Raw genomic sequence first — 24,179 nt, 5'->3', positions numbered from 1 at the left:
CTCCTCCTGCCCCCGAGAGAGAGACAGACAGCTTCCTGTGCCTCAGCAGGGAGGAGGGTGGGCCCCGGGCGCCCGTCTCCCGTCTCCACAGGAGCCATGCAGAGCAGGCGCTGGGAGTGAGGGCTTAGGCTAATTGGGCTTGTCTTCAGCGCATGTGGGTTTGTCTGTAAAGACATAGCCATGTCCTCCAGGGAAATCCGGCCCCTGGGAGCCTCCTAAGGAGGCAGCCCTCCTCATTAGCGTGGCTGACCTTTGCCCCCTCCCTCCCTCCTGGGTCAAGTCTCTTAATTCTCCAAACGACTCAGACTCCCTTGATCCCCATTCTCAGGGCCTCCCTCACTCCCAGCCTTTTGCCGGGCAGGAAGCAGGGGCGCCCTCCGCTGACCCACCCTGCGGGCTCAGTCCACTCTCATCAGCCTCCTTTCTCCAGGGCCTGTCTCCACAGGCGTGCGCCAGCCTGACCTCTGAACTGGGGACGGCGCTGTCCTAACAGAAAGCGCTGGTTCCTGGACGGTGGCCGAGGTGAAAGAGGGGTGAGAGCCACTGTCAAGGACTCGGGGTGGCTGTGGCAAGCATGCCTGTCTGCAGGGAGGAGGCAGCCAGCGCTCCGAGGAGGCGGATGCCTGTGCACACAGCTTTCTCTGGCGGCCCGTCTCAGCGAGGGCGCATCTAGAGGGTCCTTTCCTGGCTTTCTTCTTAAAAAAGTTCCTTTTTAAAGGTTAAGTTTGGAATTGTGCTGAATTTAGACCCACTAACTCACTGCTTACCTTAGGTGGGAAGGAGCTCCCACAGTCTGTCAAGGCCCCCGGCCCCTTTACCCCTCTATCTCTGCCTTCCCAGTCCTCCCAACCGGGAGCCTCTGGGTGGGTGTCAGCCACTGGGTCTGGCGTCCTCCAGCTGGGGAGTGGGTGCGTGGGCGTTACAAAGGCTCTTGCCCCAGGGGCACAGAGCATGGGTGGCACAGGCTGCTGTGGGACCAGGCTTGTGACCCATAGACGGTGCCAGCCCATCACCTGGTTCTTTAACTGTGGTGCCGAGAACCCATGCTTGATGGCCGGCCTGGGAGGGGTGGGTTCCATTCGTCATGGCTAAGAAAGCTCTGGGTGAGCACAGGTGAGTGGGTGGGGGGATGCGCTGAATGACCTTGAGGACCTGTCCCAGCCAGGACTTCACAAGGTCACTGACTCTCAGCTGGGCCCTGCCTGCGCTCTCACTGCAGCATCAATAGGTTCTCTATGCTGGCCCTGGCCTCCAGGTGAGGACCCATCCTTTACCCAGACGACAGGATGGAAGGGAGCTCCTTGGAGCACAAGCTGGCTTTGCTCCCGTCCAGGGGGAGTGGCCTCCTAATTGGTGATTTACTGTTTGTGGAACAAGCGGGGCAGGGACTTGGCAAGAAAACGTAGTCTGGAAGGAGGTGGGGGCTTCAAGGTCAGCTCCCCAGCCCAGCAAAGGTCAGGCCAGAGAAGCTCGGGGAGATGGATGGACCTCCCTAACGCTGGGTGGGGGGCCCAGGGCCGAGGCAGCTGCACACACAGACTCTTTGTTCTCTTTTTTTGAGTGGAGGGCTGGGGGGCGGCCAGCAGGCCGCTCTGGCCTCAGGCCTGGACCGGGCCCTTTCCTGGGCTGGAAGATGCGGGTGAGGAGGGCCAAGGTCTTTCTCTCACCTACAGCGTTCCCAGGACTGCCTTCCGGGAAGAGGGCAGCTCAGTGCCCTGTTCCTGCGCTAGCAGCTCCGGAGCGGGGAGGCCCGGGGCCATGGAAATGCCAGGCCCTCCGGTAATTGGGGCCGGCAGGAAGTGATCTGGGGAATTACCGGGTCAGGCGCCCCGTCGCAGGCCAGGGCTTTGGAAGGGCGGCTGGCTTGTAATCTCGATTTGAGATCGGGTGATTTTGTAGTTAGTTCCAAAAAGAAAAGTCAGCTCTAATTAATCCGTGGACTTAGGAGTGCAGGAGAAATGGGGCCCAGAGAGCGGAGGCTGGGGCTGGAAACCGGCAGAGTGGGACGCGTCAGCCTCAGATCTGGAGCCCGTGCCTCAGCTCCCTGATCGGCCTTAATTTAAATGGCCTGGCTGTCCCCACTGGGATTTCGTGGCTTTGAAAGAGTGCTGTCCCCATCCCAGACGTTTCTGTATCCATGGCTTCATCTGGACGAAGCACTCTGCCTGTGAGCCCGAGAGAAGCCTGGGGGTACGCAGGTCCTCTGGGGGCCAGAGGGGCGCAGGAAGGTTCCGGAATAGCTGCAGTGTGGGGCTGAGCCAAGCTGCCCCCTCCTGGCTCTATTGGAAGCCCCGGGACCATGCCAACTCCCTGCAGGAATCACTGAGGCGAAATCGGTGCCAGTGGAAAAAACACCACACTCCCTCGGTTCTTCAACTAAAATGCACCGCGCACCCCATGCTGTCTGCCATTGACACTCCACATACCGCTCACAGAGAGCCGGGGGGCTCAGAGAAAGGCCCGGATCCAGGTACCACCTTTCCTCACAAGAAGGAAAAGAGCTCAACACTCACCTCCTTTTCTCCTAGTGGAGGGGGACCTGCCCACTGGAAATCCTGGGGACCCCCAGCTGTAAGGCCCAGGTGGTAGTCATTCAGAGCAAGGCTTTGGGTCAGACAGATCTGACTCCACCACTTCCTGGCTGTGGACCTTTGAGGGTTCACCTTTGTGAACCTCAGTTTGTTCATCTGCCAACTGGGGATGAGGATAGAACACACCTCAGAGGGTTGTTAATAAAGATCTAGTAAGCTGATGCGTACCAAGTGCCTCATACACAAACTGGCATGTTGAAGAGGCCCTGTAACGTAGCTGTAATAATGCTAATCGCCATTCTACGGGAGTGTGTCCACCACATGGCCCCTTGCTCTGACCGGCAGATCAGAATGGACACATTCTCTCGTAGAAGGACTGAGACGGGCCGGGTGGCTGAGCTCCCACTCCTTACACCCCCACCTCAGTGTCCTAGCCATCCAACCACAGGGCTCATGGGCCTGCTCCCCTGGGAGTCCCTGTTTCTGGGGAGCCCAGCAGCCTCCAGGAGGGGTGACTGCAGTTACCAGCGGCTCTAGCACGAGGTTCTCACATCCCACCTCCTCTGGTCTGAAAACGCACAGCCCACAGCTGTGGAGGGAGCGTGCGCTCAGCCACAGTCCTTCGTGCAAACCCGGGGACTTAACACCCAGACCACCACATGCGTCAGATGCACCCCCCTGCGGAGACAGACTGACCAGCTCCGATTGCTTAGAGATAAGCCCTCACTGGGTTTGTGATCCACATACAGTCTGACAATCCTCGTCAATCCCCTTGAAAGAGAGCCAGGGTTGTAATGTTTTAAACACACTCTGTGTCTTGCAACATATTTAAAGGAGATTGGCGTCATAAATTTGGATCAAATAGGTACCACATGGGCGCACAACAATACTCGCAGTGTCTGGGCGGCGGGGCTGGCCCTGAGCGGGGCTGGGGCAGCACAGGGCCCGCTGGCCACACCGGGCTTAGATCCTGAGGAGCTGGGGCAGAGCCTGCGCTGCTGGCGGGCTGGCCTCTGGGAGGCTGCCAGGTTGGGTCCAGTTGCTGGGGGAGAGGGGGTGGATGGAGCTAATCATTAGCAAAGTTCATGGGCTGAGAAACATCTCTGCTGAGAGCTGAGTTCCACCCCATGCTGGAAGAGAGGCCTCCCCACATGGTGTCACGTCGCTGGGGCACAGCAATTGCAGCAGATACGGAGGGTCCCCGGTTACCCCGCAGGTCCCCCTCACAGCCTGGCCCCTGGCCCAGCCCTGTGTTCCCAGGTTTTCTTGCCAGCACTTGCTCCTCCCTGGGGTGGGAAGCCAACTCGTCTCAGCACCTGTAATCAGGGGCCTCCTTACTGTGCCTTACTCCAAGCAGAGGGCAGAGAGGGGAGAAGAGAGTAACAGGGAAATGATGGGCGAAGGAAGGATGCTTGGGGGCGAGCCCTCTGCTGCTGGCCACCAGTCCCCAGTGCATACCCTCTGGGCTTTGTTGAAGTAACGACAGAACGAGGATCCCAGCAAAGGGAAGGCCAGCCCAGACATGAGGGTGTGGAGACCGCCTCGGGCTCCAGGAACACCTACTGACCAGACTCAAGGACAGGCTGGGAGAAGTGGAGGCCAGAGGAGCCTTCCAGAAACCTGAGCGACATGAGAGGGAGCTCACAGCCCTGCAGACTCCACAGAGGCCACTGAGGAAGGGCAAGGGGGTGGTCTGACAGAGAAAGGAAGGGCGAGGAGCAAGAGCCGAGCAGGAGAAGAAGGGCCTTCTCAGTTCCTCGTAGATCTACAAGGGGTGACGCTTGTGCCCTGGCTAGGTGGCTTGGTTGGAGCGTCGTCCACACACCGAAAGGTCCTGGGTTCGAGTCCCCATCAGGGCACATATGGGAGGCAAGCAATTGATGTCCTGTCTCACGTCTATGTTTCTCTCTCTCTCTCTCTCTCTCTCTCCCTCTCTTTCTCTCTCTCTCCCTCCCTTTCTCTAAAGATCAATGAACATGTCCTTGGCTGAGGATTTTTTAAAAAAAGTGGTGATGCTTGTCACAAGCCTGATGCAGGTGAAGAAAGACCCGGATAAAGGCTGGAGGAGATCCACACTCCTTCCACAGCCAGGGGCGCTCTCTATGGAGATGGAGCCGACTCTGTCCGCAGGAAGCCATGGTTTCCCTGAGTGGGAAGGGATTTTAATCCTGTCTCCCATCTGATCTAGAAGCTGCTCAACACATGGCAGACCCTACCCGAACCCCGCCGGTGACAGGGAGCTCTCTGCAAAGGTACCCATCAGCACTGGTGCCAGTCCTTCCATGCTGGAGCCTCTCTCGCAGCTCTGAGCCATCTCTCCCCAGAGCAGGCTTCCTGGGGCCAGGAGCTACCCCTGTCAGCAGCACCACAGCGGTTTTCTTGCAAATGCAATGCAGTCAGGGTTGAATGATCTGTCCCACCGTCTGAGCCCAGGATGGCGGCCCTCCTGGGACCAGGGCCTCTATCATCATGATACCCCAGCCCTAAGCGGAGTCCTCTTAGGACAACAATCCCCCAAGCTCCTTTCTGGGTGAACCAGACTCGCAGTTGGCAGGAGAATACAGACACGGCCATGGTGTGGATGCTGGTTGCGGGCATCGCCACGATCCTAGGGCCACCTCTGCTGGCCCTACAGTTTCTCTCTCCTCTGCTTGAAAGAACTGGTGTGGCCGCTAATGGGAAAACCGACCCTGCTCTGCACCAGGAGGCAGTAAATTTTGTGAGTCTGTGCGAGTGGATGGAGACAACCGCGGGGGCTATAATTTCCACTTCCTGACACAACGCAAACTTCTCAGTTTATGCAGAACTAATTACAGAACTCTCAGGCCTCGCCATCTCACCCACCAAACGCCTATAAAATGATCCGGATTACGGGGGTCGAACGACCCTTTCACAGGGGTCGCCTAAGACCATCGGAAAACACATATATCATTACACATTGTTTACAGTAGCAACATTACAGTTATGAAGTAGCAACAAAAATAACTTTATGGTTGGGTCACAACATGAGGAACTGTATTTAAAGGGCCAGAAGGTTGAGAATCACTGCTATAGAGGCTTCCCAGCCAGGTTCTGCAGGCCGGATGGGCTCCATGTAGCAGGTGGTAGCATGAGAAGGGCCCTGACCTGGACATGCAGCCTCATAGGGAGGTTTTAGGACCAAAATGATGCAGGTCACATTGAAGAACAGCCTGGCAACATGGCGGGCATTCGGTAAGTGGTGACTTTTATTAAGGTTATTTTTGTTTTCATAGTTACTGTAAAGACCACCACTGGGCCTTGGTTCAAATAGTTTCCCTGTCTAAAATGCCATTTCTCCCTTGAAATTTGCTGATTGAAGGACCCCAGTGGGGATTGAAAATGGCCACAGATGCTTTGCCACTCCTCCCGAAAGAAGTGGAAGCTGAGTCCCCTCCCACCGCCCACATGACTTGGCCATGGGACTTGCTCTGATCAATAGGACATCAGAAAAATGTGATGCCAGTGCACCGGGACTCGCCCATTTTGAACACTGCCCTGGGCCTGCTGTACTGTAAGGAAACTTGTTTAAGTCCGCTGGGGGCTGAGATGCCAGTGGAGGGAGAACAGAGGCACCCTGCCCACAGCCAGCGCCAATCACCAGACATGTGGAGGCGGCCGTCTTGGCCTTTCCATCCGTCACGCAGTGTGAATGTGTGAATGAGCCCAGGGGAGACCAGCAGTACCCTCAGATGGCCAACCCACAGAATCATGAGAAAGAAATTGCCACTTCAAGCCAGTACGTTTGGGATGGTTTGTTGCACAGCAATGGCTAAGCTACCCATTCACCAGGACTGAGCTATAGGCTGTCACCTCCCAGAAGACTTCCCAACTCCTGCCAGCCTGGACGTAATCTCTCCACCACCCTGTATTCACAGCGCTTTGTGATGGCAGCAACCAGCACAGACAACCTTCCCCAGGGTTATTGGTGCAGGAATCCCATCTCTCTGGCCTGTGAGCTGCCAGAGAGCGGGGCTGGGACCCTACCCCATCCCCCCAGCCCTGCTCAACACGGAGCCCTGCCTGGAGAGCCCAAGGCGCTTGGGTACAGATACCGCCACCAGGTTGGCGGAGGAGACCCTTTTGGGTCAGAGGTCCAGCTGGACCACTGATATGCCCAAGGCCCTGTCCCCTCCTCAGCCTCCTGCTTCTCCAAGTGGAGACATGATCTCTGTCCAGCCAACCTCACACGCATTACAAAGCTCACGCTGGGTGAGTGTTTGTGCAAAATTATGCGTGTGTGCACCATGGTGAGATCCCACTTGAGTTACTGCTGTGGGGTGAGGTCTTCCCCCACCTCCACTTCTTACCTTCCGGCCATGGTAGCCCTGGATCCCTGGGTCTCCCTGGAGGTGGGGGGAGAGACAAAGAGAAGATGGTGAGAGGGGTTTTCCTAATGCCCAACCTCAGCTCCTGCTGCTCCCCTCACATTCCCACCCCTCTTCCTCCCCATGTCTAAATCCCCCGACCTCCACGCGCAGCCAACCCTGGAACAATATCAGAGGCTGTTCTGCTCCTCAGAACAAGTCAACTTGGCCGGAGACCTGGGTTTCAGTTTTGGTTCCACCACCGATTCTCCGTCGAAAACTTGGACCCGTCACTTTGCCCCGGGCCTTCAGCATCATTTGTAAAATGGTTGGGCTTCGCAGCTTCTCATCCTCAGAGCCCGAGGTTCCCCACTTCAGAGGGAGAGTCTGACATCATGAGCTTCCAGATAAGGTTTCAGAAGAGACCAGATGACCCCGAAGGTCCCTCCAGTCTGACCCCTTATGAAATACTTTTATTGGGATGTTGCGACAGTGTCCTGGGCATCAACCCTGAGTTTCCAACCAGACTTGTAAGCTCCTTGGAGGTGGGACCAGCCATAGGACTTGGTCAGCCGAGCACACAAATGGTCTATCCTTGCGGGACCCAACCAGTTCCCAGGGGGGCAGTGGTTTGGAAGTGAGTCAAGCCTGATCCATCTCTCAGCTCAGCTCCCGCTCAGCTCCTATGCAGAACCTTTCCGTGCTGCCTGCCCCTCCTCCTGCGGGAACTCTCCCACCCGCTCAGTGCAGCACCCCGAAGGGCCCTCACCTTCGGTCCAGGAGGCCCAGGAAAGCCCTGCGGAAGCAAGAGAAAGGTGAGTGGAGGTGAGTTCCACAGGTAAACAGTTGAGGTTGGTCATGTTTACGGGGGACGCTGGGGCGGAGCGGTGCTTGAAGAGCTCTAAGGGGCTCTGGATGTGCTCGCGAACAGATCGGAGGCTCCTGGGAGGGTGTCTGAAACCTGCCGAGGGCACATGGGGACACCAGGCTGGTGTCCCTCCCCGGAGCCATGTGGCGCCGTGGGCATCTTCTCTGGGCCTGCCCACTGGAAGATAGGTCAGTGGCATCATGTTAAGTCGACAGTGTGGTTTGGTCCAGATCCCCACCCGCCCACCTCCTAATTGGGACCCCTCCCTGGAAAGCCGGCCTTGCCCAGCAGTCATGATTTTGCCTTTGGCCCTGCCAGCCTGCGGGGGAGCCCTTCGTCTCCGTCCCACCGGGCGCTGTGACCATGGCAGCCCGCAGTGGGGAGGTGGCGCGGGCCCAGGGCCTGCAGGAGCCCGAGGGAGAGGAGGGGGAAGAGGTGCTGTCTCCACGCGGTGGTGGGAGCAGGTCTGGATGGCAAACACAGGCTTCAGAAAACCCTGATGCCAGAGTCTGGGCTGTTTCACTTGGTTTAAAAACACACTCTCTGTTTTTTTTTTCTTTATAAAAAAAACCTAACAAAGAAAACCATCTGGCTGGGGTTCAGGGAGTGGGAGCCCAATGTGTCTGGGGAGGGCAGCCAGTGGGTTTTGAGCACTTCTTTGGTTTTCCCAGCTTGGTTTGGTTCAATTCCCTAAACTTCACTTCCTTTCAGGTTTTCCATTTTCCCATCTAGAAACCCAGGAAAGTGAGACTAATCTCCTTCCCTGAGGTCCTGGGAGAAATGATGGAAATATTTAAAATCCGTGCAGGGGGTCAAGCTGGGCAGGGGAGCCAAGCCCCCAGCAAGCTAGTTCCACACGGCTGTGCCCCTTCCGGCCAAGCTGGGTGCTGCTCAGCCGGAGCTGTCGCCCAGCCCAGGGGACCCCACATGGAGCCTCAGCATTGGCAGCTGAGGGGCTAGGGGTGAAGCCAAGCGACCCGGATGCGACTGTACTCATTGAGGGCCATTTGGCAGGGAGGTCGTGACTCAGCAATTTCTCCTGGGGGCTCCTTCCCAGTGACAATCAGGTGTGCAGGCATTCATGTTCAAGGAGACCGATCGCAGAAGGGACTCATTACTGCTCTCTCAGTAGGCCCGGCAGCCCCAACACCCACGTCCTGGGGGACGCCTGATGTGGGAAAGGGCGTGCTTATGATGGCAAATGGGAAAGTATCAGGGTACAAACTGCTGTATCAGTCAGAACATTATCAACCTGGGAATGTTCAGGTGCAGATATATCGAGGAACGTGGAAGGACTCTCCAAAATGGGAATGATGCTGAATTCTGAATATGGGAAAAGAGACCATGGAAAACCTTTTCTTTGCCTATATCCCAAACGTTTCCTGATGAATGTATGAGGTTTCAGTCATAAGAAGGAAACCCAGGTTTGTCTGTGTGTTAGCCACATGGGAAAACATTATTCAGCAGACTTTGTCCTTCACCCTGTCCCTCCAGTAACAGATGCCATTAGTCGTAGCTCTGGATTGAGAACCCATTTTCTCCAAAGAAGGCCAGATGCCTGCTGGGTTGTTCTCCTGCCCTGCTGCTTTTTTTTGCGCTAAATTGGGTTGAGAGAGACCCAGGACTTAGCCAGGGCTTGGGAATGGGTGACTTGGTGGCCACTGGGCTTAAATAGCCACCTGTGTGTGGTCTTTCCTGGACATGGGGTGCCTGCTAGCCCCCCCTCCCGCGGCCCCTGTCAGTCCTCAGGCTTGATGCAGGGACCCCTGGCTGACCTGGCACCCAGGTGGTGGCTTAGAAGTGGGAAACCTGCACACACCAGAAAAGGCACGTGTGTTAGGGGTGCCAGCCGTTGGGACAACCCTCCGTCAGAACTCACTGACCCCAACTCAGGTTCTCCTAAGCCCAGGGGTCAGGGAATAGGCATCAGAGGTGGCCCTGGAGACGTTTTTCCCTTTCTGCAGGGCTGGGGGTAGCCTGTTAGTGACTTCCTCCCTAGAAAGCAATGGCTGGAGTTGAGGACATGGCCCCAGGAGGTGTGTTTTCAGAACCAGAGTGCAGCAGGTGCGTGTGGGAGGGATGGGTAGCTCCTTGCATGGGTCACCCATGTGCAATGGCCTTGCCAAGATCCTTTGGCCATTGGGCTGGGACACGGGTTCCTGTTGGTTATGCAAAGTTCAGATGCTTCCAGAGACTTCTTAGAACAAACCTTGGGAGAGGAGGCTGTGGAGAGAGGAAGGGGGAACTTACAGGTGGCCCCATGGGCCCTGGCAGTCCTGGATGCCCCAGAGGTCCACTTGGTCCAGGGGGGCCTGGTGGCCCTGGTGGGCCTTGGATACCGGCCTGGCCCTGTTCACCCTGAGATTCATGGAAACGAGTGTTAGAGAGAGACCCCAGGCTGTAGAGCAGTTCCCGCCCCAGTGCCATGCACCCGGTGAAGGCCTGCGTGGGCTCTGGTGGGGAGGCGGAGGTGGCGTGATGGCAAGGCTGCTGCAGAGGTGACTACATGCAGGGACCGTGGCAGCAAGGAGACGGCCAAGACATTGGGCCCCCAAGAGGAGGGGCTTCCAGAGAGGACTTGCTGTTCCCAGTGTGACAGCCCTGCTGCGGTGGCAGAGGCAGAGGGGTGAGCGAAGTGACCCCCGGTGGAAGGTCTGCTCCCAGCCTGGCCAGGGCGCCAGAGTCCCGTAGGGCCTAGGCAGTCTGGGACCGGGGCCTGCCTCCGCTCCCGCCGTGTGGCAAGCCACATCCTCTCTCTGCATCCTGGCCTCTCAGCCGCCGAATGAGAACAGCGGTCCCTCCTTTCCTAAGGCAGCTCTTTGCCATTTTGGATGATCTGGCCCAGAGCATCAAATCCGATCCTTAGGTCAGAGGTCATAGACTTTGGTTGGGCTCACTCATCAATTGGGCAAGGGATTTTAAGTAAAAAAATTGGATTGATGGGTTCTGATGAAAAACTGGGAGCCCTGGCAGCGAGGCCCACATTCCTGGGGGCAATCATGGCCTGGGTCGAGGAATGGCGCCCCCTTCAGGAGGGGCATGAGTTCTCCAGTTGCATCAGGATGGATGAGGGCCTGGGAGGCAGGGGCAGCATCATGTTCCCGCAGGAGGAGAGAGAACCTGGGGCTGGGGACCGGTCAGAGTTATCCTAAGTGAGCGCTCCAGGGATGCTCTTGGCTCAGGTTTTGTGACAAGGGGCCCACCCTGCAGACAGACTAACACAGAACAGCCCGGCAGGTGTGGGAGCTCCAAGCTGGGCTGCAGGGGACGCAGGCAGCCTGAGTTCCAGGCCCGCCCACCCTGCTCAGGGGGACCTCAGCCAGCCTGTCTGACTCCTGCTTCCCGGTGTAAAAGGGGAGCGGATGATGCTTCCTGCAGTCTCTACAGCGGGAAAGGATAATTACAAACAGGAGTGCACAACCCAGGAGGAGAACTGTCAGATTTTAGCACAGTGGTTCTCAACCTGTGGGTCGCGACCCCTTTGGCGGTCGAATGACCCTTTCACAGGGGTTGCCTAAGACCATCCTGCATATCAGATGTTTACATGATGATTCATAACAGTAGCAACACGACAGTTATGAAGTAGCAACGAAAATAATGTTATGGTTGGGTCACAGTATGAGGAACTGTATTTAAAGGGCCAGAAGGTTGAGAACCACTGCTTTAGCAGCACCTGCTTGAGCCATCTCTTGGCTGGGACACCCTAGGGCAGATGGCACCTGGCAGAGCTACTCTGAGCCCCGGGCTTCATCCTGCCACACCCTGGGAAGCTGCTTGAGGGCACTGAGTGCTCCCGGTGGAGGAGGCAGGTACAGAAAAGGGGCACAGGTCCCACTTTACAGAAAACAGGCTCAGGGAGGTTGAGTTCCCTGATCAAGGTCACATGAGAATTCAGGAGGAAGGCAGGACCCCAACTCCAGACTATTCCTATTCACTCCAAATAAGCCCCCAGCAAACACTGCCCACCGCCCAACTTTCTACGCGTTGGAAGTGACGTCCAATGCCATCTGCTAAGCACATCGTCTCTCTTATAAAGTGTCCTGTTTCAACTAATATTAGACCCAGTATTTAAGTGTCGTACAGAGCCTGTCAAATCAATATTGGTTTATTGATAGGAAGGGGACAAACCTTTTTATGTCCCACCATGGCTGACAGGCCGAAGCTGCAGCAGGCAGGACAGGGGCCGCTACACCTCTCTCTCTGCTTTGGAAACCGGGCCAGGGCAGCACAGAGAGTTCTGGCTCGCCCACCAATGCCTGAGCCCCTCCCGATTTCTTCATCTGAAAGGTGGGGTTGAGGATGGTTGGACCGCCACGGGCGGCGGCCGGTGTGGGATTACATGAGATGATCCACGTAGAATTCTTACGACAGTGCCTGGAACCAGCGAGGGCTCCACAAGTAACAGCTAAGGCAGCTAAGGCAGCTGAGGCCCGGAGGCGGCCGCTTGGGTTGAGGTGAATGGCCGCTCTGAGAGCAAGGGCTCGGCTCTGCTGGTGTGGGGTCTGGCATGGGTGGGGGTGGGGGGCAGTGGGGCAGGCCGGGTGCTTGTCTGAGCTGCCAGCGGGCCCCCCGAATAGCCATGCTTGGGGTAAGCACTCGGAGCACATGGAGGCTCTCGAGGGTTTGGCTGGTGTAAGGGGATACGCAGGGTCGGGTGACACACCCATCACGTGTCCCTCTGTATTTTTAGTTGTTAATTGGAGCGATTTTTTCAGCCTTGTTCTATCAGGTGCCTGACATGCAGGCCTCTGGACTCCTGAGTCAGGGCAGATGGTGGCGCCAGGCCATGCTGTCAGGCTCGCAGAGAGCATCTCTGAGCCCTGTCCCTTCCAGCATCCCTGTGGCCTTGAGGGTACCCCCTGCGCAGTGTAAGGAAGGCTAGGGGTGTGGGTGGCAGCCACGGGCTGCCTGGCCTGGAATCGAGCTGCAGTGCCTTAGCCTGAAACCTGGGTCTGAGGTCTCTTGCTCTGTGTGACCCGGTCCTGCCCAGCCTCAGTGGGGTGGTAAGGCAGGAAGAAGGAATCAGTTGCTCAGTGATTACACCTGTTGATTGTGGGCTACATTCCCTCTGCAAACTCCCTCCCTCCTCAAACTCAGGTTACAAGTGATCAGACGCTGAGCAATCTGCATTTCTAAATATAAAGGGTGTAGGGCCAACGGAGAGAGCCCTGGGTGGGGGCGGGGGGGAGGATGGGGGTCTGAAGATCTGCTGCCAATTCCCATCCTGCCTCTTGCTGTTTGGGGCACAAATTCCCTTCTCTCTGAGCCTCAATGTAATCTAGCAATGAAACTGTGCTAGGAACTAGCCTAAGTACTTTGCATGCCCAGCGACCCGAGGCAGTTATTAGCTTCATTTCACAAATGAGAAAGCCGAGGTGCAGAAAGGTTAAGTAACTTGCCCCAAATCACACAGCTGGTAAGAGACAGAGAGCCTGGGTGCCCTGCCATGTACTGTGTGACGTTGGCCGACTCACTTAACGTCTCTGAGCCTTGACTTCCTCATCTGAGAAATAAGGATGGCCATGCCGGGCTCAGGAAACTGCTGAGCGGCTGAAGTGGAATCAGACCTGTGGCATGGGGGGCCTGGCGGCTGGCAGCACTGACGGCTGTGGTGCTGGCTCCTGCGAGCAGTAATGGGCAGCAGGAGCTGGGGGTCTGCTGGGCCGGGTGGTGTGTGTCTCTGGGCCTATGGCATTGACCGGTCCATTTTTGTCTGGTTTAATTTAACCAAAAGACAGTGAGGTTCTGTCTTCGTCTGCAGCCCCCACTGGCCCCTCAGGCCCAGAGACTCAGGGAGCCCCCCCGGGGAGGCCCCAGGAGGTCTGGGCAAAGGGAAGGGGTCTACCTGGAAGGTCCGCCTTTTAATGACTGGGGGTGGAGCCAGTCGCACTGAATTGAGGAGAGGCAGCAGCTGAGGAGAGAGATGAGTTGGAAGGCCAGAGGGCAAAGGCCAGAGGTCGCAGGTGTTCAGGAGGATGCCAAAAGTCACCAGGAAGGCAGGCGGCCAAGAGGGAATGGAGGAGAGATAGAGAGAAGAGAGATTAGCGAGTGTGAGGCACAGGGCGGGGAGGCACGGACCCAGCACTCCCGAGGCTTAGGGGGCGCAGTGCTGAGCTTGCCCTGGGAGGGTACACCGTCCCTTAAAGGAGGAGCTGCCCTCGGAGTGTTGGCCAGCAGCATCCCCCAACAGGGAGAGCGGTCCTCCTTGCCCGGGCCCGCCCTCAGTGGCCACGCTGGGCCGAAAAAGCCGCCTGACACACAACCCAACATTGCACTTCTGGTATTCCTGGTGGTGGACAAGGGCTGCTGGGCTGAGGGCGGGAGGCTCAGAGGCTCTGGTTACGTAGGAGCCACAGGACCAGCTAAATTGGCACTCGCAGCCAGGCTGGTGTGTGGCTGCCTCTGGGTGCTCTTTCTGGTTGAATGCGAAAGGCCCATGTCAGCGAATCTGGGGCGGTGGTCGAGGGCAGTGCCAAGCCCGGTTCCCGGGGGCTGAACCGGCCGAGGGTGTGGCCAGTGTGGGCACAAGATAAGTGCTACCCAGGTCTCACCCTGGGGCTGGCCGGCTTGGAAAATAGAGGCTGGGCAAGGATGTCCAACCACTTGTTTGGGAGAGGCAGCTTGCCACCACACTACTGCGTGTGACTTTCATTTCTGGACAATCTTGCTGCTTTCAATCTCTCTACCCATGCAGCTGAGCACCCAGCGGCTCTAGAAAGTGGCGAGGCCCCAGTTAAAACAAAGATGGCATCTAACCAACCTTTTGTTTGGAAAGCATTGTAAGTCACAGGAGGCCCCTGGGGTGAGTGTTAAGAACCAGAGGCCACCTGGGCTGAGAATGTGCCCAGCTGGGGGCGTGGGTGCCTGATCATGGCCTTTCTAGGTCATGGCCGCCTTCCCGGGGCAGCTGCTGCACCCAGAGCCCCGCCCCCTCCCACCAGGGGCCCGAGGACATGCAATGTTGGCCTCTGAGTCCAGGAGCCTCTCAGCAGAGCGGGGCCGCCTGGAAGAGAACCTACAAACCTTCAGGGTAATTATCTGGTTGGAGTGCAGAGCTGCTAGAGAGCCGCTTAGGTACTCCTGGGAGGGAAGGGCAATGGAGGCGGTGAGACAGGGCTGGGGGAGAGTGAGTGCCGGGGCCGCAGACACCGCTCCCCCGCTCCCCGTCCCAGGGGACTCCATCCCAACCTTCCGCCCCTGCTCCCTCCTTGCAGGTGCTGCAGGCTGCAACAGAGGCAGGGACCAGCCTGGATCCCGTGGCATCTTCTGGATGTGGAGGCCTGCCTCCCACCATGCCGGCAAACCCCCAATCAACCACTTGCCCTAGAAGCCCCCTGCTTTCCTACCCACTTCCAAATAAGCAGCAAGCGCCGCACCCCACCCCGCTCTCACCCCTGCCTGACCTGGACCCCACACTGCCATGGTCATAATGCTGTGTTTTGCTGCACCCGGTGGCCAAGGTGCCTCTGGAGCCTTCCATCCCTGCCCTCTCCCTCCTCTTACGCTGCGTTTAGGGGCGGAGAGCCCTCTCCTGCCCCCACCCTCGTGCGTTCGCCCAGGTCTGATGAGACACTCCCAAAGCGCCTGCAGTTGTGTTGTCTTCGGTGCAGGGGGAAGCTGTCTTTCTTTCAGGCAACATGACAATCCTGTGAGCCCATCGTTCCAAATAAACGCAGCTGACCTTCTATTATTGTATCAGGATCAGGCTGGCCGGAACACCAGGGCCCCTGCGTCCCTGGAGCACATGCCACTGACAGGCTGGCTCTGTCCACACGGCTGCTGGCTTGCAGCCCCTGCCCAGCCCAACCTTGGCCTCCATGCCAATCCTGCTACTCATGTTCAAGGCTCCCCGTGCCTCTTCCTGGCCCAGGAATCCAGGGGTGAGAGTCTGATTGGCAGGACCCTGCTAGCAAGGCCCTCCTGGTGGCCCTGCGGAGCTTGGTGCACTCCAGTCTGGCTTGTGCTTGTCTCCACTCCCTCATCCCCTGCCCAACAGGTGGGCGGCCAGTGAGCCACACTGTGTGTGTTTCTGGGTACCATGAGGCTCAGGACAGGGGAATGGCACCTAAAGATGCCTACCCGGGTCTGAGAGTGACGAGGCTGATCTACAAAACGAGGGGCATTTTCCAGGTCGCTGGGCCTCTCACTGGAGGAAGCCATGCACACCTTAGCCCTCCCGCCTCTAGAACGGCTCTGCAGGCGGCTGGTGCACTCTGCAGGCTGTGGGCTGTGCAGCCTGACGGAGACCCCGGAGAAGGAAGGAGCTGGTGGGGTGGGGGAGTGGCAGACCGCCTCAGCCCCCAACCCCCCACTCTGCTTGTAAAGAGCCCAGCACCGCTTCCTCAAGAGGCAAAGCGGAGACTTCACCCTGGAATTGTCCAATCCGCCCCCAGCTGGCTCCTCCCATTGAGGCTGGGTCATCTGAAACAATGACTAACCCAAAAGTCCCTCGGATGCGGCCAGGAAGGCAGCCAGGCATACACGCAGTCACACGCACACAGACACACAGACTCGCACAGCCACACGGCCTTTCGGAGGCGGCGATGTGCAGAGGGGAGCAGCTGGCACTCGGAGTCACAGATACACACCTGCTGGGAGACTCGCAGCCCGGACAGCGCGGGGCAGATACACAGACACGCACGGACGGACGGACACACACGCACGGACGGACGGACACGAGCTGGAGACCGCTCTGCACAAACTCACACTGACCGCAGGCACACTCCCGGGCCAGGCAAACACACGGCTACCCAGGGCCCCACTCTGGCTGCTGACCGCAGGGGGGTCGTATGCTCCTGTTCCCAAGCTCTGTAGGTGCTGGGGGCCCAGGGAGATGAGGCTGATCAGTTTTAGGGGTTCACTTACCCGGTGCGGGTACTCTCCACACTGACCCTGAGGGGAGGGGAAGGAGAGGAGGGTGTGAGGCACTGGCTGGTGGCTATCCATCAGGGGCACCTCAGGGCTTGTACACACCACGCACACTCATCATCCACCCACCCTCTGGTCCTGGACTGAGCTCTCTGAGGTGGGAGAACTAACCCCCCTCCCCTCCTAACCCCACCCAGACTGGCAGCATGGAAGAAACCCCGGGGCCTGCCTGGATGTGGCCCCATGGAGCCTGGACAGGACTCCACTGCCATGTACCACTCGCCATGACACAGGCAGGAGCTGTGCTTCACATGTGGCTGGAGGGATCTTCCAAAAAGGTCGGCCCTCGGGTGGGTCCACCCAATGCCCCTGGATGGCAATAGCAGACGGCGAGGCAGGTTGTGGGCAACGAGGCCCTCGGAGACGCCTTCTCTGAGCTGGGGTGCCAGGTCCCTGTGCCATCCGCCTGGGCAAGCCCAGCAGAATCTCCATCAGAAATTTGGAGTGAATGTAGGGGGCCAGGCAGGGGCCAGGCTACTGGTTTACACACTGACACCTCAAAATCCCAGCAGCTCCAGGAGGTGGGTCAGGAGACATGTCAGGGTGGCAGGTGGGAGGGGCTGAGAGAGAGATTGAGGAGGTCCAGGCTTCAGGGCCAACCCCTCTCCCTTCCCCCCCCTCCCCCGACCCCAAGAGCAGAGCAGGAGCCAGAGCAGCTTCCCTTTTCTCTCTTCTATACCAGGCACCACGGGGCCCCCCCTCTTTCTGATAAGAACTAAACTTTAAAAATAACCACTCTGGACCCCTTCCTACCTGCTGTTTTTTTTTTTTTTTTTTTTTTTTTAACGTGCCCCACCTAAGATGAAAATTCTAGAAAACCTCCCCTGGGCTTACCTTTTCTCCTTTTTCTCCCTGGGGCCCCTATGAAGAGATGGAGAGGAGAGCGTTAGAAACTAAAGCTGAAAACACAGCGGCCCAAAGCCTCTCTGCGGGGGGACATTGGGGTGAGGTACCAACCGGCTGTCCTCGGGGACCCGCCAGGCCCTGTGGGGAGGAAACACACAGGTTAGTGGGAGCACAGGAGGCAGGCAGGCGGCGGCGGCGGCCCAGGCAGGGGTTGTGCTAGAAGCCGGGCTTCCCGGTGCTTCTCAGAATGCCCGGGTCGCCAGGGCTGCCCCCCCACCCCAGGACCACCCACGCCTGGTCTTCCCGTGCCGAGATGCTCCCGGGGTGTGGCCTGTACCCCACATCTCAGCATCTTCATCTGCCCGTGGGCACGGCTAGCTGTGCCGTCCCCACCTGCATGGCCGAGAACAGATGCCGTCCTCATTCATGCTTCCCACCGTCATCTCTGGGACCCTGGCTAGGAAGGAGGCAGCGTGTGCATGTGACGCCTTTCTCACTCACGCTCATCTATCTCATGGCTTTGGAGGAATCTCTGGCCAAAGAGAGGAAGCAGGAAGTTGACGACTTAAGCCAGGTCCTGGGCCCCTTGGAGGAACATAAGGGACCTTGGGGTTTCCTTCCAGGAGATCTTGTCAAAGCTACAGGGCTGAGAAAGGCGCCTGGGCTCAGGGTGGACCCACGTTCTCTGAGACATAGCGTCTAGCTGGCTCTCTAGGAGCCTGAGCAGAGCCCGTGTGGAGGCCTCAGGGCTGGCATGGAGGGAGTGGGGCGGACAAGCACTTCTGGTTTCCTCCGCCCCCGGCCTGTGAGAAAGGTGCTCACGTCAGCTCCATCCCCCAGACCAGGCGAGGGAGACAAGGCTCGGCCTGGGGTGGCATTGGGACGTGAGTCCAAGTCTGTCTGACCATCTGGGTCCAGCTGTTTCCACTCTGCCACACTCTCTGAACTGGGCTGGACCTCGGGAGGCAGGGCCTGGGCTTTTAGACGTGGCTGAGCCCAGGCAGTGCCCCGGCTACTGGGGCCTGGGGTCCCTTCCGGCCACCATTCTCAGGGCCTGTGGAACCCACCCGCTGGGCCCATCTCTTTGGGGCTTGACGAGCTCATGATTCCCAGGACAGTCCTTCTGGGTGGGAGATGAGCCTTCTCTTGCCCCTGGCTGGCCAACGGGACCAACCACGGGACTGGGAAAGTCCCAGGTTCATAAGGGGAGACAAGTGGCCTTTAGGGCAATCCATGTGGCACCCCAGCCCATATGGCTGACCAAGTGTTTAGTATCAAGAGCCGCAGAATATGATGCATCTGGCGGGAACCAGACTGCAAGTGAGCAGGCCAGAGAGAGGAGCTAGATGAGAGAGGGAGGGCCAGGGGCCAAGAAACAAACAAAGGTTCGGGATTACACAGGCTCACAGGAGTGAGTCCAGACACCCCACATGGTGGTCCATGGGGCAGAGGTATTTGGTTGATCCTACACAATTTTATTTCACTTAATTGTCAACATTTAAGAGCAAGGAGAACACAACAAAAACCTGGATTTCAAGTTTCTTTTAAAAATTTCAAGGTCCAATAATACATGACACCCGTTAGCTCCAGCTGAAAGCAGCTGCCCCTTAAAGGCAGGTCATGGGTGACGTGCTGGCTAAGGCGCTTGTGGTGTCTCCTGTGTGCCAAGCACTGTTCTCAGCACTTGGTGGGAATTAACCCTTCCCACTCTTAGACAGCCCTGTAAGTTCAAGAGTCCCGACTTTCCTTTAGGGCACCAGTGGGACCCCAATCCTTGTCTACACCTTACAGCAAGTTCTTGGGGCTACTATGAGGTGGGTGGGGCAGAGGTGACTGCCTTTTAACAGGTGAGGACATGGGTTAAGCACGTGAGGGTGAGCCTCACCTGCTGTGTTGGGCGCCCAGCAGAGGGAGAACCAGCTGGGGAGGAAGGCGAGTAGGAGACGGACAGATGATAAGCAGACCAAGATAATTACACCAGACAGAGCGTTGAATTAATAGCTCGGCGTCCCCGTGCCAAGTCAAACAGGAGTCTAATAGCTCTGTAGCCTGTCGGATTTTGATGGATGCCTATGAGGCAGATAAGGCATCTATTACACCCGCTCAAGAGAGATGGGCGGCCCCACCCTTCCCCTGAATTAGCTCTGACCTCTGAACAGACAGGTTAACTGGGTGGGGCAGAGCGACGGCAGGAAGGGGAGCCCCATAGAAGGGTCCTTTCCTTCGAGACAAAGGGTCCTGGCAGCAGAAAGGAGGCGTGGTGAGGGGGTAGGATCTCCCCACCTGGGTCTTCGTCCCAGCTCTGTTACTGAGAAGTTGAGTAGCCTTGGGCAAAACACTCAACCACTCTGTGCCTCCAGCTCCCCTTCTGTCGAGTGGGAATAGTAAGTCATTATGAAGATTACAGAACGGTGCTAGTTCATGACCATCATGACTACTTCTCGATGCCAAGGCTATTATGGTAGCACCAGGCCACCAGGAAGGAATGACCCAAACACCTGGCATCCAAACCCCTTAAGCCTTGACTGCAATGGTAACATGGAAGTTTGCTCCTGCCTCGGTCTCCATTACTTCAGACATGTGCACAACATTTTTAGGAACAGTGGGGGTCAATAAGAAACGAATTTGCAGTGGAGACGGCTGGGACGGAGAGGAAAGCTGACTGGGGGACCTGGGTTCCAACGCCAGTTCTTCCACCCACCACCTCCAGTATTGCACTGCCCTTCTTCCGGATATTTTAAGGACTTTCCTGCCTCAGGACCTTTGTGCAAGCTGTTCTTCCATGTGCTTCCCATTCCCTTGTCTCTTAGTTAAATCCTCAGGAACACCTCTCGGCCCTCAGCCTGGGTGAGGTGCTGTGGTACTGAGGTTGCTCAGGGTAACAGGAGCTGCCTCTTCATGGCACTAGTTACCAAGGCAATTTGTTAACTAAGTCAGGGATTATTTAAACGTGTGCCTCTCAATTACACTGGGAGTTAAAGGATGGCAAGGACAGTGCCGTCCACATTCCTGTCTGTATCCCTAGCACCTGGCACAGGGTCTTGCTGAAGATTAAGTGAGATAATGTATGTACAGTTCGTAGCTTCATGCCACCACGAAGAAAGCCCACAATAAATGTTATCTGAGTCTAAGCCAAGTGGACAGGCTGAGGTCCGAGGGAGCTGAGTTGCAGGGGTCCCATGGCAAGTTAGGGAGAGCTGGGGCTGCAGCCCAGGCCTCCCAGCTGACATCCCTCCCTCTTCGTTTCCAGCTGCGAGGTGATCTGCCTCCCTCAGTGGGCAGGGTTCTGGCCTCCCAGGCCCTGGCAGTGCCCCAGGTGTGGATGGAGAGTGTCCTCACCTAGCGCTTGGAGCAAGGTACCAGTCTGAGCCCGCTGGGCAGGGAGACAGGAGCCTGCCCTGTTGCTCTCACACCTGGCGCAAGCCCCAGGCCTGGCCGCGGAAGCTGGCTGCTCACAATGCAGATGTGACCAACCCGGGAGGCAGGGCAGATCCCAGCCGGGCTGGACCCTCTGCTCCTAAGGGCCCCTCAGTCCCTCTGAGAACCAGCCCCTCCCCTAGAGCAGACAGCTCCTGCCAGGGGCAGACCTTTTCCTTCTGCAAGAAGCGGCCTGAGGAGGAAGACAATACAGAGAGGAAATTCTGGTTGAAGGCTCTGCAGAGGCAGAAGGGGCTGGAGGAAGGTGGGACCTCCAACGCCTTTTCCGAGGCTGCTTTTGCCCAGAGGGGCAGGACTGCCTAGAGTCTGGAGCAGCCAGAGGAGGCCGGGCATGAGGAAACCAGGCCAAGGATGAGGTGCTGGCGGGCTCCCTAGACCCCCAGCATGAGCGGTGAATGGTGAATGTAAGCTCATCCCCGAAGGAGTGCTACCTCTAACTCCGTGTGACACTGGCCAAGCATGGATTCCCTCTGGGCCTCCCTTTCCCCATTTTTCACCTGGAGAAGCCCCCGGCCACCTCTCCTCCCTTCACTGATGTGGGGCTCTAGGAGGATGCACCGTACACAGCGGGGGAGGGGTGTGTGTGTGACTGTGGTGGCTGCTACTTGGTGTCCCTGTTGCCTGTCGGCCAGGCGGTGCTGGGCTGATGCCCCACCCCTTGAGGGAAGACAGGAAAGCTGGGGCCTTACCATCTCTCCTTTGGGTCCGGGGTAGCCCTGGAAGGAGAAGAGCATGAGAGGCCAGCACATTGTTTGCAACCCAGAAGCCCCCTGCCCTGCCACACGTGGCTCCTCCCTCCATCGCCAGGTCCCGGGAGGTGAGTGGACATGATGACCACAGCCACCCCGTGCTTGGCCCTGGCCTGCAGAGGGGAGTGACCAGGCGGGCAGCCAGGCCCCTCATCTGAGAGGATGCCAGCTGCCCAGGGAGAGAGAGAGTGGGTGGCATCTGAGAGCGCTGGAAGGCTGAGCTGTCCCCAGGTCACTCCTTCCTAAGAGTAGGGAGGGGTCTCCTTTCCCCATGAACATTTGTGTCATTCAAGCCAAAAGACTGAAATGGACAGGAGAGTTCAGGATGGGGAAGCAGCCTTCGTACAGTCTCGGACATATGTGTGTGTGTGTGTGTGTGTGTGTGTGTGTGTGTGTGTGTCCACCAGATGGAGCCCCGGGAGGATGGGAGATGCAGGAGGCGCCCTGGCGGTGCTGGGAGCAACAGTGTGAGCACGTGCCAGGCTCCTTTAGAATTAGTCGTTGGGCCCTCCCACCGAGCCCCCTTCCAGGAGCACCCAGCAGCTCCACATTCTAGGGTGGCTCTTGCTCCAGACCCACCTCATCCGCATCTTCCAACCTCTCTCTCCTTAGCGGCTGTGGACTTGTGCCCGGTGGAGGCCCCCTGGGGTCAGGGGTAACCCAATCTAATGCCCCTCCTCCCTTCCCACCGGCAACAACTTCCTGCCCCAGGAATGGTCATTCTGTCCAGAGCTTCTTTCCGAGGAATTGGGGTCTTGCTGAAGGACTAAGGGACCCCTGGTTAGTGACCGGGACCAAGTGAGGGCGAGGAGCCTGAGGCCCATGAGGGTCTACTCACCGGTTTGCCGTCCAGCCCAATGGGGCCCTGAAAGCAGAAAGAGGACAGATGTGAAGGCCCAGCAGCCAGGTCTCCTGCCAAAGAGGCCGCCTGGGCAGTGGGTACGACCCTACCAGCTAGGGTTCGAGTCTCCGCTCGGCCACTGACTGGTGATGTGACCACGGCTAAGCCAGTGTCCCAGCCTAAAAAGGGGTCAGACTAATTGGCCTTCTACCGAGGGTCCTGGTGAGGAGTGGGTGAGGTGCTGCCTGGGAGATGCCCCGCACCCGCTGGGGCCGTCACCATTGCTAACACAGGCCTCGGCCCCAGCCCGGTGGCCAGTGGGCAGTGTGATCCTAGGCAGTCAGGCTGGCCGGCATCAGGGCCTGTGGGAGAGAGCTCTCCTCTGCCCTCTCTCTTGGGGTCTGTCTTGGGTTCCCAGGGAGGGGTCCCAGGGCATCAAGGCGGCCACCTGACTGCCTCCAGGATGGAGGCTGCCTCCCTGCAGTGCATCACCTGTGCCACCCTCCAGGGCCCAGGGTCTGCCAGCCTGTGACTGCTCTCACAGCTCCGTCCTGCGTCCCTCCATCTCCATGCCCATTTCCCGGTCCTCACTTGCACTGCGCTCTCTCCTCGGGTGCTCTCGGGAAAGGCCGGAGGAGAGGGCCCTATTGACCGGGGTCGGAAGGGCAGGGCTGGCCCTGCATGAAGGTCACCCAGCCAACCCAGGGATCCCCGGAGCCACAGCGAACCTCAGCTCTCCCCACTTACCGGGAATCCAGGAAACCCTCGGGTGCCCGGCTGGCCCTGAAAGGAATGGATCGGAGTAAGGATGGTGAGGAGGAGACGAAACTAATCCTCAGCCCCCTGGTTCACCTTTGCTCCCAGAGGGGCCTGGGCTTCCTCCCACTCCTCTGTGAACATCCACCTTGAGCTGGCTGCGAGGGGGGATAAAGGTAGCGGCTCCTTCCAGGGCTGGAGGTGGGGGGTGGGGGGGAGGACCAGCATCCTTTGGATCTTCCTGGGAAGTAGCCCCCTGAGCGCCTCGCTGCTGTGGACACCCTGAACCTCAGCATATAAACAGGTGATGGAGAGCGAGGACATCGGGGACTCGGCCGGCGCATGCTGAACCCCTGACCTGTGGTTTTCCAGGTCCTTTTATTTACGGTCATGACTCACGGCCACTTATCTAAGGACAGCTTGGCTATCAGCGGGTTCGGAAACCTGGCCTCCGAGATGCGTGTTCAGGCCGGACTAGGGGCGCTTGCTCACTTCCCTCTTAGCAGGCCTCTTCTAGTTGGGCAATTTTGGATACCCCCATCTTTGCAGGATCAATTCGTGCCCATTCTCCTGGGGGTGCAGAGGAAATAGATAGATCAGGGGTCCTCAAACTACGGCCCACGGGCCACATGCAAATACAAATATTGTATTTGTTCCTGTTTTGTTTTTTTACTTCAAAATAAGATATGTGCAGTGTGCATAGGAATTTGTTCATAGTTTTTTTTTAAACTATAGTCCGGCCCTCCAACGGTCTGAGGGATAGTGAACTGGCCCCCTGCTTAAAAAGTTTGAGGACCCCTGAGATAGATACTCAGTTGGAGACTACAAGCAGGCTCACTGGTTTATGGTCAGTCATCAGGACCAGAGATGTGCCCGGCCAGGTGGGAAGCAGCATGA

The 24,179-nt window shown here is 57.8% G+C and overlaps 1 protein-coding gene across 1 annotated transcript in view; it reads right to left on the bottom strand.

The window, feature by feature from the left end:
* The window catches only part of COL13A1 (collagen type XIII alpha 1), a 216,737-nt gene that overhangs the window by 43,702 nt on the left and 148,856 nt on the right, over positions 1 to 24,179 (bottom strand). The window contains 11 exon segments of the mRNA XM_015562129.1: positions 6,860 to 6,895; positions 7,626 to 7,652; positions 9,975 to 10,082; positions 13,570 to 13,635; positions 14,748 to 14,804; positions 16,590 to 16,616; positions 17,487 to 17,513; positions 17,610 to 17,636; positions 21,626 to 21,652; positions 22,524 to 22,550; positions 23,274 to 23,309. Of these exon segments, the coding sequence (XP_015417615.1) occupies positions 6,860 to 6,895; positions 7,626 to 7,652; positions 9,975 to 10,082; positions 13,570 to 13,635; positions 14,748 to 14,804; positions 16,590 to 16,616; positions 17,487 to 17,513; positions 17,610 to 17,636; positions 21,626 to 21,652; positions 22,524 to 22,550; positions 23,274 to 23,309 (465 nt within the window).

The sequence above is a fragment of the Myotis davidii genome, unplaced genomic scaffold (assembly GCF_000327345.1).
Source record: "Myotis davidii unplaced genomic scaffold, ASM32734v1 scaffold134, whole genome shotgun sequence".
Lineage (NCBI taxonomy): Eukaryota > Metazoa > Chordata > Mammalia > Chiroptera > Vespertilionidae > Myotis > Myotis davidii.
Note: the sequence above shows the minus strand (reverse complement) of the source record. Positions and strands in the feature narration are given on the sequence as shown.